At 34.4% G+C, this 13985-nt stretch overlaps 4 protein-coding genes across 4 annotated transcripts in view; 1 reads left to right on the top strand and 3 right to left on the bottom strand.

The window, feature by feature from the left end:
- Nucleotides 1-13129, bottom strand: part of LOC147949026 (thylakoid lumenal 17.4 kDa protein, chloroplastic-like) — a 54465-nt gene extending 41336 nt beyond the window's left edge. Inside the window, exon 1 of the mRNA XM_087487483.1 lies at nt 13079-13129. The gene's annotated coding sequence lies outside the window, so the exon portion shown is untranslated. The remainder of the gene's footprint in view (nt 1-13078) is intronic.
- LOC147949027 (oligopeptide transporter 8-like) lies at nt 337-3293 on the top strand. The gene is made up of 6 exons (XM_087487469.1): nt 337-444; nt 569-1094; nt 1183-1280; nt 1362-2193; nt 2281-2463; nt 2549-3293. Exons 2-6 carry the CDS (start codon nt 609-611, stop codon nt 3161-3163), a joined length of 2214 nt encoding a protein of 737 aa, XP_087343595.1. The 5' UTR covers nt 337-444; nt 569-608; the 3' UTR covers nt 3164-3293.
- Nucleotides 3267-6004, bottom strand: LOC147949028 (vacuolar protein sorting-associated protein 26A-like). Its single transcript, XM_087487479.1, has 12 exons — nt 5837-6004; nt 5478-5517; nt 5299-5373; nt 5146-5220; nt 4970-5042; nt 4827-4871; nt 4562-4673; nt 4397-4463; nt 4266-4310; nt 4022-4077; nt 3752-3927; nt 3267-3666 (listed from the first exon to the last, which is right to left on the bottom strand). The coding sequence occupies exons 2-12, from the start codon at nt 5478-5480 to the stop codon at nt 3485-3487; spliced, it is 909 nt and encodes a 302-aa protein (XP_087343605.1). The 5' UTR covers nt 5481-5517; nt 5837-6004; the 3' UTR covers nt 3267-3484.
- Nucleotides 6079-8081, bottom strand: LOC104728633 (uncharacterized). The gene is made up of 5 exons (XM_087487474.1): nt 7719-8081; nt 7298-7598; nt 7049-7207; nt 6667-6962; nt 6079-6573 (listed from the first exon to the last, which is right to left on the bottom strand). The coding sequence occupies exons 1-5, from the start codon at nt 7911-7913 to the stop codon at nt 6328-6330; spliced, it is 1197 nt and encodes a 398-aa protein (XP_087343600.1). The 5' UTR covers nt 7914-8081; the 3' UTR covers nt 6079-6327.
- Nucleotides 13130-13985: the final 856 nt, after the last annotated feature.

Here is a 13985-nt window from a genome sequence, read left to right on the forward strand (position 1 = left end):
TTTGTAACTCAAACCAATCCGAATCCAATAGTATCCAAATTGAAAGTCTAAAATTATCCGATAGATAATATTTTCTTAAACCCGTTTACCCTAACCCGATCATGTAATACACCAAATAATACCCATATGCCCAGGCCATCTAAAACCATAATAAAGACTTAACAATCCCATGGATTCAGGAAATATGTTTCCCTTGATATTATGTTACAGTCAATAGTAATCTGCAAAAAGCAAAAAAGTCTTATTTGGTTATGTATCCATTGTATATACTTCCTTTTATAAAAAAAAAAATCAGTAAAGATATGGTACCAAAATTAATAAATTAAAATACTATACCCTATATTTCTTCATCCAAAAAAGACAAAAATAAAGAAAAAAAAAATCTGTTTCACTCAGAATCTCACAGATAAATCACACAACCAAAGGAAGCAAAAACCTCTGTCTGTGAGTTTTTTTTTGTTCGTTTGTTTGTTATTTCCTCTGTTTAATTGAGAACACTAAGAACTGTTATAAACACGATCACACTAACACATAAACACAAACCCTTTATTTTTATTGTATTGCAAAGAGACAACAACAGAACATCAATCCTCTATTTCTGACGACCAATGCAAGAAATTACAGAGATAAGATCGGAGTCTGAGTCGGATTCTTATGCCGACGATGAGATAAGTGTAGTTCCAGAAGTGGAACTAACGGTGCCCAAAACGGACGATCCAACTTCACCGACGGTTACATTTAGGATGTGGGTTCTTGGCATAACCGCTTGTGTTCTCTTGTCGTTTCTCAACCAGTTTTTCTGGTACAGAACCAATCCTTTGACCATATCCTCTGTTTCGGCTCAGATTGCTGTTGTTCCCATTGGTCATCTCATGGCTAGAGTTCTTCCGACAAGGAGGTTCTTTGAAGGAACGAGATGGTCTTTCACAATGAATCCTGGTCCGTTTAGTACCAAAGAGCATGTCCTTATAACCGTATTTGCAAACTCAGGCTCAGGTTCTGTTTACGCTAGTCATATTATTAGTGCTGTTAAGCTTTACTACAAGAGAAGGCTTGATTTCTTACCTGCTTTGCTCGTTATGATCACCACTCAGGTAAAAAGTGATTGATTTATATATGTATTGCATTTCTAGGTTTAGAGGTTTGTGAACTGACTTTTTTTCCTGTTTCTTGTGCTACAAGGTATTAGGATTTGGTTGGGCTGGTATGTATAGAAAACATTTAGTTGAGCCTGGTGAGATGTGGTGGCCAATCAATCTCGTTCAAGTGTCTCTCTTTAGGTAATGCTCCCTCTCTAATGATGCTCTGATGTTTTTGATTAAGCATTTTTAAAAATATATCTGATTTTGCATCATACACAGAGCATTGCACGAGAAAGAGAAGAGAACGAAATGGGGGATTAGTCGAAATCAGTTCTTCGTCATCACGCTCATCACTAGTTTCTCCTATTATCTCCTACCTGGTTATCTCTTCACGGTCTTAACCACAGTCTCTTGGCTATGTTGGATTAGCCCTAAATCGATTCTAGTCAACCAGCTCGGTTCAGGGTCAGCGGGTCTAGGTATTGGTTCCTTTGGTCTGGACTGGTCAACCGTCGCGTCATACCTTGGAAGCCCACTCGCTAGCCCTTTTTTTGCCTCTGCAAATATTGCCGTTGGGTTCTTTCTTGTGATGTACGTTATTACACCTCTCTGCTACTACCTAGATATCTACAACGCCAAAACCTTCCCAATCTACTCCGGTAAACTTTTTGTAGCCAGTGGGAAGGAATACGATGTAAGAAGCATCATCGATGCCAATTTCCGCCTCGATCATAAGGCTTACGCAGAGACCGGACCAATCCACATGAGCACTTTCTTTGCCGTGACCTATGGACTAGGTTTTGCAACCTTGACTGCTAGTGTTGTCCATGTCCTGCTTTTCAACGGCAAAGATCTTTGGAATCAAACCAAAGGAGCCTTAGGGAAAAACAAGAAAATTGATATACATACAAAGATCATGAAGAGGAATTATAAAGAAGTTCCTCTTTGGTGGTTTCTTTGTATTTTTGCTGTGAATCTTGCAGTTATTATCTTCATATGTATCTACTATGAGTCACAGATTCAGCTTCCATGGTGGGGAGCTTTCTTGGCTTGTTTGATAGCTATCTTCTTCACTCCTCTCGTTGGTGTCATCATGGCCACTACTAACCAGGTTAGAAGAAAGATACACCCGTTTAATAACTTGGCTTCACGATCCGGTTATGATCATTAAATCGTGTTTCTGTTTTTTATTTTGTAGGCTCCGGGTCTGAACATTATCACCGAATACATAATTGGGTATGCATATCCAGAGAGACCAGTTGCTAACATATGCTTCAAGACTTACGGATACATCAGCATGTCTCAATCTTTGACTTTCCTCGCTGATTTGAAGCTTGGAACTTACATGAAGATCCCACCAAGAACCATGTTCATGGCACAGGCAAGTATTCATAGTTTTATGTGTATGTGTCACATAAATCTCTCAAAAAGATAAACACTTGACAAGTTTGTTGTTGTTTTCACAGGTTGTGGGGACTTTAGTAGCAGTATTCGTTTACGCATTTACAGCTTGGTGGCTAATGGCAGAAATCCCAAATATCTGTGACACTTCTCTGCTTCCACCAGGAAGTCAATGGACTTGCCCAACTGATCGAGTCTTCTTCGACGCGTCAGTGATTTGGGGACTCGTGGGACCAAGAAGAGTGTTTGGTAATCTTGGAGAATACTCAAACATAAACTGGTTTTTTGTAGGAGGTGCAATAGCTCCAGCATTGGTCTACTTAGCCACAAGACTCTTTCCAAACAGGAAATGGATCTCAATGATTCACATCCCTGTTCTTATTGGAGCCACGGCTATAATGCCACCAGCTTCTGCGGTTAACTTCACGAGCTGGCTCATATTGGCGTTTGTGTTTGGACATTTCGTGTTTAAGTACAGAAGAGAGTGGTGGCAGAGGTATAACTATGTTCTGTCTGGAGGAATGGATGCAGGAACTGGATTTATGTCTGTGCTTTTGTTTCTTGCGTTGCAACGTAGTGAGATTGCTATTGACTGGTGGGGAAACTCTGGTGAAGGTTGTTCTGTTGCTAAATGTCCGACGGCTAAAGGTGTTATTGTTCATGGTTGTCCTGTTTTCTAAACTAAGATTCTCAGCTAAACTGTATTTGTATTCCTTAAAAACATTTTCGTTTACAACTTTGGTTTATCTGTTTCCTGTAAACAAAGCTGCTTCTTCAATAACATAAGACAACAAAAGAAGTACATTTATAGAAGGAGGAGACAATAGAAGTCGCAAGAATCCAAAACAAAGCAAAATAACATTTGGGTCGTTGAACAAACTACAAAGATGATGTAACTTCACCACTACAAGTCCCAACCAATTTTGCATACAGAGAATGTCTTAAAAAAAAAGGCTTTACAAAGTTCTGAAAAATCATTTCTCTCTTCTCTTTTGTAAACATCATGATGCCTCTTCCTTGAGCCTGTACAACGTGATCTCTTGCTGTTTGAAGTAACGGCGATCCTCTTCATCCACCAGCACAAGATTCAGATAATACTTTACGCTGAATTTGTTGTTGATGTTCGTATGTGTTGGTGTCAGATCATAAGGTGACAAGAAAACTCTTACAGGTATTGATTCGCCTGCAACAATAGTCGCAAATCAATACTTCGTTACAAAACTCACAAAAGGTCTGAATGAGTTTTGGAATGTATGATGAAAATGTACCTCTAACTGGAGCACCATCCATTAATTCAAATTTGGCTAGTGTTTCTGTCTCGACGTGTGTATTAGCTCCTGCTCCTGTTGATTCTCGCCGTCTGATCTCAAGATCCATATTCTTTATCTTGATTCTCACCAGAAGAAAGTATATTTTTCCAAGGATAACATCTTTTAGGTGATATCTGCATCCAGACCGTAGCAGATTAACTCTCAGTTGTCAATCTTTTCTTATCACTCGAGCCTAAAACTAAAATTCTGCAAATCAAGTTGTCTTACTTGCTTTTGTTGTACTCAAACTCGATATGAAGGCAGTCCTCGATTCCAACTTCCATCTACACAACGGGTAAGGATCCAATAATTAAGCACATCTAATGCTGATAAAGAAATGAAATATTAGAAGGTCATTCACTATCAAAGCAAGAGCGATAGGGAATCAGAGTGAACAAGGTTGAGTTTGAGTTCAACTAAATAACCTAGAATCTTTTCTAAAACGAAAAACTTGCATCATATCAGAACTCACCTTAATGCTGTTATTGATTGGAGGAGGTGGGACATAGTTACGGACCTGTTTCAAACCAGTATAAAAAAAAGCTAAGCTTATCTTAAAAACTATGGTGTCACAAAGATACGCGTATAAGTAAAAAAATATACCACAAAGTCCTGGTATTCCACGATGCTTCCAGCGTAGCCCCGTGTAACTGTTACTTTGAGAACATACCTGAAGAAAACAGAGACAAAAATAATGTACTACAGTACGCAGAATTAGGAACTTATATATCGTTTTCCATCTGATGTGAAAGAATAAAATTATCATACTTTAGGCGCACATTCACACCGTTGTATGTCTCATATGGCATCTCAACGCTCGAAAATTCAAAAGGGTATGTCTTTCTTTCATATATTTCTCCAGGTACATCAAGCTCACGCACTGGAAATTAGAAATAGAAGCAACATAGATAGTTGATCAGTCAGTTACTTATATAAGCCACATAGATAGTTGATTTGTCAGTTACAACTAGGAGAATACTGGAGAAAACACATAACCATGTCATAATAATGGAACCCCTAAGTTTTGACTCACCCAAGGAAGTGAAGTCATAAAAGTTTCCTCTGTCAAAGTACATTTCTGTAAAAAAAGAAACACAAATGTCATCGATAAGCATTTTAAAGACATGAGTTAAAATCCAGATAACGAAACCGACATAATTCAGAGTATCTACATACCTATTTGACCAAGAAGCTCAACTTTTACACCATTATGCTCGACCTTTTTCCCTTGATATGGATCAATGTGAATCTGAGAGAGACAAGTTATGAAAAAAGAAAGAAAAAAAAAACTCCTTTTAAGCAATTCCATAAACCTCCTGATGACTAGGATATCACAACAAAAACTAAAGTACCTTCCCAGCAATAGTTTCTTGACTCTGGAATAGTGGATTCATAACTATTTGTCCATTATCTTTCTTAATGGGTACCTACCGCAACAGAGATCGATGAGTGACATTAAGAAAACCTGCAGCCTAAGGAGAAGCAAAATAGAGAAACGTATGTACCTGTTTACGATTTTTCCCATCAGTAAAGGTGATTGAAATATTACATGCCGGCTTGAAAGCTCCAAGAAGAAAATTCTGTGATAATAGTCCCACAGAAGAAAAAGGTATTAGAACAAGTTCACGCTAAAGAGAACCCGCCAACTACACAGAAACAACAACACAAAGCAAAGAGCACTTACCATGATCAGAAGATTCAATCTCAATCCCAATCACAATAACCTGTTCACAGAGCACACAGATGAAACAAAATCAGCGGCATTCCCAACTTGAAACACCAAATAAAGGTTTGGTTTTTAAGCTAGAGCAGCTTCCAAATTTTTAGGCTAACCAGTCTGTCACCAAGAAATAGAAATAAACCCTAATCCCAAATCTCAATTTCTGAAGAAGTAATCAAATAAACCCCTTCAGATAAGACCAAATCACATAGTAATGATACAACGATGAGAAACAAGACTTGATCGAGAGATTAGCCGCGAGATCAAAACTGAGATCCCCACGAACTTAGACTCAGATTGAACAACTTAACAAAATTTGGTACCTTCTGAGGTGAGACGGAGAAGAATCGATCAAATCGACGAAAGATTCTGACAGTTTGGGTTGAAGACGATCGACAGAGTCACGGAGGACGACAACAAACAAAACAAAAGAAAAAACAAAACTTTTTTCTCAAGTTGACTCAAAGCCCAGTTATATTATAAACCGATCAAAGCCCAGGTGGTATCATTGTCATTGACATTTTACATGACCGTATAACATTCTAAAGCTGCCATTTTTATATAATGAAAGAAACCAAAGCTGATATTTTTATTCAAAATTTGAAGAAAAAATAACAAATTTGTAAAATGTAAAGAACATTGCTCGAACTAGAAATGATGTTCAAGTGAATTTAATTTCCTAAAGACAGCTTTTTAAGGCAACCATAGGAAAGGTACCAACTTATTCATCATATGAGCCTATAGAGGGTTTACTAAAGTATAATTTCTTTGGTTATACTTTTTGTGGGCTATACAAAACTTTGGTGAAGAGCCTCTAATCCGAATCCCCTTCTGAATCACGTTGGTGTGAATCCTGAGAATCTGGCTGAATGTTTCTATTCCGAGAAACGAATAGCTTTGAGATGCCCTTTATAAATGCTTGGACCTCGTCGGGATCTGCTTGGCTTCTCAAAACGGAGGATTGCGAGTTTAAACCAGAGTACTCGCTTGCAGCAACCTGAGTCTTCTTTGAGGTAGCAAGAACCTTTTCCAAGTCTAATTGTGTCAATGGCCTAGGCTCCTACAAATTTCAGGCGACTCAAGATGTCAGTACTCAAGAAATCAGATGGAGGAAGAAAAAATTAACATTCCTAAAACCTGGTTTCTTACTTACCGAAATCTCTCTGCCCTTTCTCTCCTCCTCTAGGATTTCTCTAATCGGGAAGTAGGCTGCTTTTTTGCAGAGTTCAAAGATATCTGATCCGGTATAACCTTGACATAAGCGAGCTACATGATCATAGTTGATATTTGGTTCAATCCTCTCTCCTTTCAAAATCACTTTCAATATTTGTGCTCTCTCTCGGCAATCAGGCATCCCGATCTCAAAGGCCTGAGGAAAACGCCTCAATATTGCTTCATCGAGCTCTGAAGGTCTGTTAGTTGCAGCAAGAACCATCACCCTCGCGTTCTCTACAAAACAAAAACACATCAAACTTCAGATAACACTTAAGTTACATAGTTTTACAATAAAACGAGGACAAGAAAGTTTCACTCACGGTCTGTAGTAAACCCATCCCATAAAGCCATAAACTCAGTTTTCATATTCGACATTGCTTCATTATCAGTAGAACGACGCTGGCCAAGAAAGCTATCCACCTCATCGATAAAAATAATAGCAGGTTGGAGTTTGTAAGCCAAGCTAAATACAGCAGCCACTGAAGAAACAAACAAAAACAACTCATAAATCTGTAACACAACCTTATAACATCAGTAACTTTGACACATAAAACAAAATCTACACCTACCAAGCTTCTGTGCATCACCAAACCACTTGCTCATCAGATTCGAAACCTTCACATTGATAAAAACAGCATCTGATTCTCTAGCAATGGCTTTAGCAAGCATAGTCTTCCCAGTTCCAGGAGGACCATACAACAAAACACCCTTCTGAGGACCAAGTAACTTCCCATAAGCAAAGAGCTCAGGTCTCTTCAATGGTAGAATCACAAGCTCATACAAAGCTTGCTTCATTGACTCCAATCCTCCAATAGAACCAAACTCCACATCTATGTGTAATGGGTTTATAACATCACAAGCTATTACATCCTGTTTTCACATATAACACAAGATTTGAACCTTTAAATCCCTAATCTTTCGATTGAAATTTTACTATTTCGAACTCAAACTTTGAATACGAAATTGAATCAATTGGAGTCACGAAACTACCTCGTATTGATTGGTTTGAATAAGAGGACGACCCAAACGTTTGGCGATTTCTCGCTTATGCTGAAGAGACTTTTTAGCAGCGTCACGGTTAGGGTCAATTGCTCGAAGACCCACATAGAGAACCAAGCTACTCAATGCTGCACTAGCGACGTAAAGTATCAATTGCTCTACGAAATTTGAATCTTTTCTCTTCATATCTATTCGGATTTGGGAATTTTAGAGAAGATACGAAAAAAGAAAAAACCCTAATTCTTGAAGAGCGTGTGGGTTGGAGACTTGAGAGAAGGATGGATAGGTGAAAGGAAGAAGAAACTGAAATTACAGGAAAGGAAATGCTCTGGTGGCACTATCGTAATATTTGTTAATAATTTTGTGTATTTTCGGATAGTAATTTTATCATCAAACTGGCCTGATAGGCCTTGTTGTGTGGGTATTAACTTCACCAATGGATCTTAAATTAAAAGCCTTCGAAAGCCCAATTTTTATATTAAGATTTTATGAGTTTTTCGTTAGAAACATTTTTATTTAAAAAACCTTTATGTAATACTATTAGTTTAAAAACATGTAATTACTGTTAACAAATATATATATATATGATGGTACAAAAATAGTTTTTTTTTTTTTTAAGAGAAATACTCTCTCCTTCATCATCTTTGTTATTATTTATTAACTTCATTTGATACAACTACAAGTGCATGAGTTTATCATATCGAGTTATCCCTGACACGTTTGACGTTTCCTTGTTTCAACTCCGGTGCACTAGTCTTTTCCGTTGAATGGAAGTGGAAGAGAGAGTTGACCTTAGCATGCATATAACGCATCAACTTCAAATTTTATTATTATAATCCGATATCAAACCCAAAACGTAAATTAATGTATTGTGGGAAATCATCCTCATCGTGACTATATATGAGTTTGACACTTTGTTATTATCACCTTTTGTAATTTAATTAATATATATATATTTAAAATAAAGATACACATTTTCAAGATGAGATTAATTATATAAATTATTTGATTGATTTAAAATGTTACATTTGGAATTACTAAAAGACAAAAAAAACACTTTAATGAAGTTGATTTCAACTTATAACATTCAATGACACCCCCTTAGTATTTAGTAGTATGAAATTTTTTGTGACCACACACATAACTAGTCAAACAAAATTAATTGAAGGAAACGAAAAATTCGTATGATTTTTTTTTTCCTTTTTGTCGTCAAGCTACACTAGCTCGATGACTTTGACTGTAACTCAATAACAATAGATTTTTTTCTTTCCCCTTTCTCTGTACACATCGAATGTTAACTATCTTTGTAAAACTTACCAAACACAAATAAGTATCGAATTCAAAAGCGCAATCAATGATATCAGAAAATGGTTTTGGTTTGGAATCAAATTGCACGTGGCTTTCCGAAGGCGCGTTAGACAAACGCAGATCTAAAAGACGAGTGAGTTTCTTTTCAACGGCATCAACCACGCTTCATCTTTATTCACCAAAATAAAACAATCAAAGACATACAGTCATGCATGCGTTTCACAACAACAATAAAAGAAAATGTATGTTTTGCATCGGTCATACTTTCTTTCGTCTGTTCTATAGCTTATTTTCTGTTGTTATTACCATTCGAACGTTAACACTTTTGAAAGAAAAGGAAAAAAAAGAAGCACCGTACCAAATTCTCAGCCTTCCACTTGTCGTTTGTCACTTTATGTTTGGGTTCTCATATTCCATTTTTATGCTTTATCCCAAACCAAACAAACAGTTGGGGATGCATTACTATCCACTAGAATATTAAGAATGTTGATTAGGGACAACTTTATAACGACGTTTGAGAACGGCGATGTAATGTCAATGGAGAACAACGAAGTGGATTGATCGATACACGTAGGTGAAGTTTTAAGATCTAACTATATAGTATCTTATAACTTTCTTTTTAGTTTGGCAGTGGAGAATCTCTCTTAAGCTACACCAAACATGGGTGGAATATGTGAACATGGGGATGGTTTAAATCATGCTGATAAAAATAGAATTCGTTCATGACTTTAAATACCTTTAAGGGTTGAAGAAATTGATACGCCAAAAACATCTTTTATAATATGTTGAGAGACTTGACATATCAACTAAATAATTTGGCAGACTGACCAAAATATCGAACATTATAATATCAACGCAAAAACGGTTTATGAAAAAAGAAATTGTACTTTATAGTTACTTAAATAAAAATCGATAAGCTAGGGCAATGATGGCTCAAATACGAATAAATCCATAGAGGACATAGGCGATAGAGCTGGGACATGTATATGGATAATAACAAAAGTACTTTATAATATATCTTTTGTCAAATTCGGTGAAGCTAAATAAATATTATACTGCAAAAAATAAGTGGCATAGTGGTCCATACATTCTTATAATTTACTTAGAATATGTTATATTACAACCTCTTAGAAGGAAAAGGATAATATCAATGTATTTACACAATAGAATATAAATGGAAGGTTTGCTTCTTCAATAATTGTTGTGAAAAGAGACCGTATAAAAATAACTGAAAGTGCCATTTTATACCAAATCCTCTTTGCTTGGTGCGTATCATTTGGCATAAAGTGAACTATCATTTAAATGTCTAGGTCCAATATCCTTAAAAGGCGAAGACAAAAATGGGGTAGACTTAAAAGAGTCAATTGATCAAACATGAACTAAAGTTGTGTAAGATCATATTTTCAATCATTAGAAACTGCAGCTGACCCATCGATTCCTAGCTGGGAAGCTTAGGACATAAAGAAAACTTAAATAGATAAGTCATATGGTTGATCTTGCCAAACTAAAAAGAAAGTTATAATTCGGTTCAAATTTGGCAGCCGGCGCTGACCCAGTGCAGGAGGTGCTTTTGCACCATGTCTCCTGAATTTTTAATTTTTTTCTTTAAGGTTTTAGGCCTTATATTTTAGATATTTTGTATTAGGGTCATAAAGTTTGAAACATTGCAACTATAACCTTAGTTTTGGGGAAAAAATAAAAATTTGGCACCAGATCCCAAAATTTTTTTAATTTAAAAATGAAATAGGTTATTATCGGATTCAGTACCCATGTTGTGAAAAAAAAGTCAAAATGATTATTCAAACAATGCATGGAAAAAGCATTGGAACCTTCGTTGGTTTCCATCAAGCAATCAGATACTATTAACTTTTGCATTCAAATATTGTACGTAAGAAAAACTATCAAGAAGATTTTACTCATACTTTATAAATTTTTTGTTATCTTCCTTTGATACTGCGCAACCACATCACTACAATGTAAAATATGGCAAAGTGCCACACTTTCAATATCAATACCAAATACCAATAGAACGACATTTTAAATAACTCCACCTACCGTTTTAATAAATACTATTTCTTGATCATCACGTGTTGTATTCACCAAATTATACACTTTCCTCTTTAAAAGCCTTTTTCATATTGAGTACTGTATAAATTTAACGTTTATTAATTCCCAAAAAAAAGAAGTACGTCAAAAAAGTCAGAAAAAAGTATTATTCGTACAAAAGTGAGTTGTATTGTTCTGTTTTTCTTCTCCGTAGTGCCTCGTAGTATCTGCGTAGCACAACAAGATTCGATCATATACTTGCATGCATACTAGACATCCGAAAGTTATATTGTCTAATATGGTTTGTACTCACACAATCTCTGTGTTACAATTCGGTTCAAATTTTATAATGTTTAACTTGTATGTAGACGACAAATGAGGATTAATATAGGGTTTGTTTGCAAACCAATACGTTTGTAAACTTAATTGAGAAATTAATACAATTACTATTCATAAGTGGCACAAAACTATATATACCGTTGTACAAAGAACACTCCGTCTGAACTGGATATTCTAAAGAGCTGAAAGAAAAAACCAAATAAATTATTATTGAATTAACAACAAGCGTTACCCGATGAGTGCTAAGAGTTATTTAGACTTACTGAACACATTGATTTCTCGCGACTATTTTTGCTTGCCCCTGCTCAAGTTTTTAACCTTGAGACTTGCAGAGAAATGTGAATCTCGCATTAGCATTTTTTTTTTTGTTTTTTGGATCTCTAGTTCATGTAAAATATTTTCTGTTATCCTATTAACTATAACTAGGATGTCGGCCCGTGCATTGCTGCACGGGAAAGTAAAAACTTGAAATGACTAGCGTTGTTAATTTCACATTTCGAATGAAAACTTTATAGTAATTCTTTAATTGTATAGTATAAAAGTCATAAATAATGACTAAGATAAATCAACCAAATTAATTAAATAAATGTTTGTTGTATATATAAAACTCAATTCAGTGACAATAAGAGAATAATGTTAAAGATATATGAATCAAGGCTTGCTGAATCATAATCAATTTTGAAAGATAATCACATAAAACAAAATTTAAATTATTATTCTATCTAAATTTACAAAAAAAAAAAATAAGAGAAGCAGGGAGAAAGAGCTCATAGATGCAAGCCTGCAACCAACCAAATTGTCTAAAAAGATAAATCTATAAAAAATTATAAATCACAATCAATTACCTAAATTAATACTTGGAAGATATGATCGATGTGGGTATTAGATGGAAAATGACACCAAACAAAAGTTAGATGAATGAATCAATAAACAAAATAATCCAAATTTAAACAAAGATGAGTGAATCAATGTTGATTAAAAAATTGAAAAAAAATAATACTCATAATTTTTAAAACTTGGATATGTGAAACAATACTCAAAAAAACAAAAACTCTTTTCAAAGTTCATAAAAATCTGTATATATATAAAAATAAAGTGGTGTGAAAACAACGATATGTGAAATAAAAAAGTGTGAAACAAAAATCTGTGAAAACTACCAAGTGTAAACATCAAAAGCTAGGGGTACGACGAAGAAACATTTCAAAACAGTGCAACTTTTGAGATTATTAACAAATCTAGCCGTTAGATGAGACAATAAAAACAATCTCATCCATTTGATTTAAATTGCCTCTTAAAAGTGGGTTTGCTATTATATATAATTTTTTAAAAAAATACACTCCAATTCTTTGATTTTATTTATTTACTTGTAAGTTTAAAATTAAAATAATACTCAGAAAACACTAAAATCAAAACTTGTTTTAATAGTCCATAAAAATATATATATAATAAACAAAGAGGTGTAAAATACAGAGTTGTAAAACATAGAGATGTGAAACAAAAAGGTGTAAAAATTAATAGGTGTGATTTTTGAAAGATGGATGTACCACGAAGAAACACGATTATTGGAAAAAAAATCTTGCATTTGTTGGGATAAATAATAATTATAAACCGTTAGATGAGATAATAGAAATAATCTCATCCGTTAGATTAAAGTTGACTCCCAAAAATGAGTTTATTAGAAATAGAACAATACAAAAAAAAAGAATAAATTAAACTTTGTATGCCTGAAGGTTTATGTCTTTATAGATTATTAATGTTATACTCTTTCTGAACAATATGACCACACATATAATAATAATAATTTAAAAGAGAATAAATTAACTTTATTCGTATTTAACCGAATGGACACTAACAAGTTCATAAGTAGACACTAACATGTTTATTCGTAAGCTTTTGTCATTGGTTCGGTGATTTTCATAAATCTATCTATATCTATTACAACACAACACAAATATAAAAATACCTTGAATTGAAGATTGATGCAAGTTAATTAAAAAACACTCCAATAAAACAATTCTTTGATTTTATTTATTAACTTGTAAGTTTAAAAAATACTCAGAAAACAATAATTTGAAACTTGTTTTTGTAGTCCATATATAAAAGTTTATATATAATAAACAAAGATGTGTAAAATATAAAAGTGTAAAACATAGAAGTGTGAAACAAAAAGATGCCAAAACTAATAGCTGCAATTTTTGAAAAATGGGGGTACGACGAAGAGATACAAAAATTAATAGGTTCGATTTTTGAAAGATGGGGGTACGACGAAGAGATGCAAAAATTAATAGGTGCAATTTATAAAAGATGGGGGTGCGACGAAGAGACACGATTATTTGAAAGAAAAAAATTTGCAACTGCTGGGATTATTAATAATTTTAAACCGTTAGATGAAATAATAGAACTAATCTCATCCGTTGGATTAAAGCGGACACAAAAAAAGTGAGTTTGCTATTATATATAGAAAACAATAAATTTGAAACTTGTTTTTGTAGTCCATAAAAGTTTATATATAATAAACAAAGATGTGTAAAATATAAAGGTGTAAAACATAGAGGTGTGAAACAA

This window comes from Camelina sativa, chromosome 2 (assembly GCF_030686135.1).
Source record: "Camelina sativa cultivar CO46 ecotype springtype chromosome 2, ASM3068613v1".
NCBI lineage: Eukaryota > Viridiplantae > Streptophyta > Magnoliopsida > Brassicales > Brassicaceae > Camelina > Camelina sativa.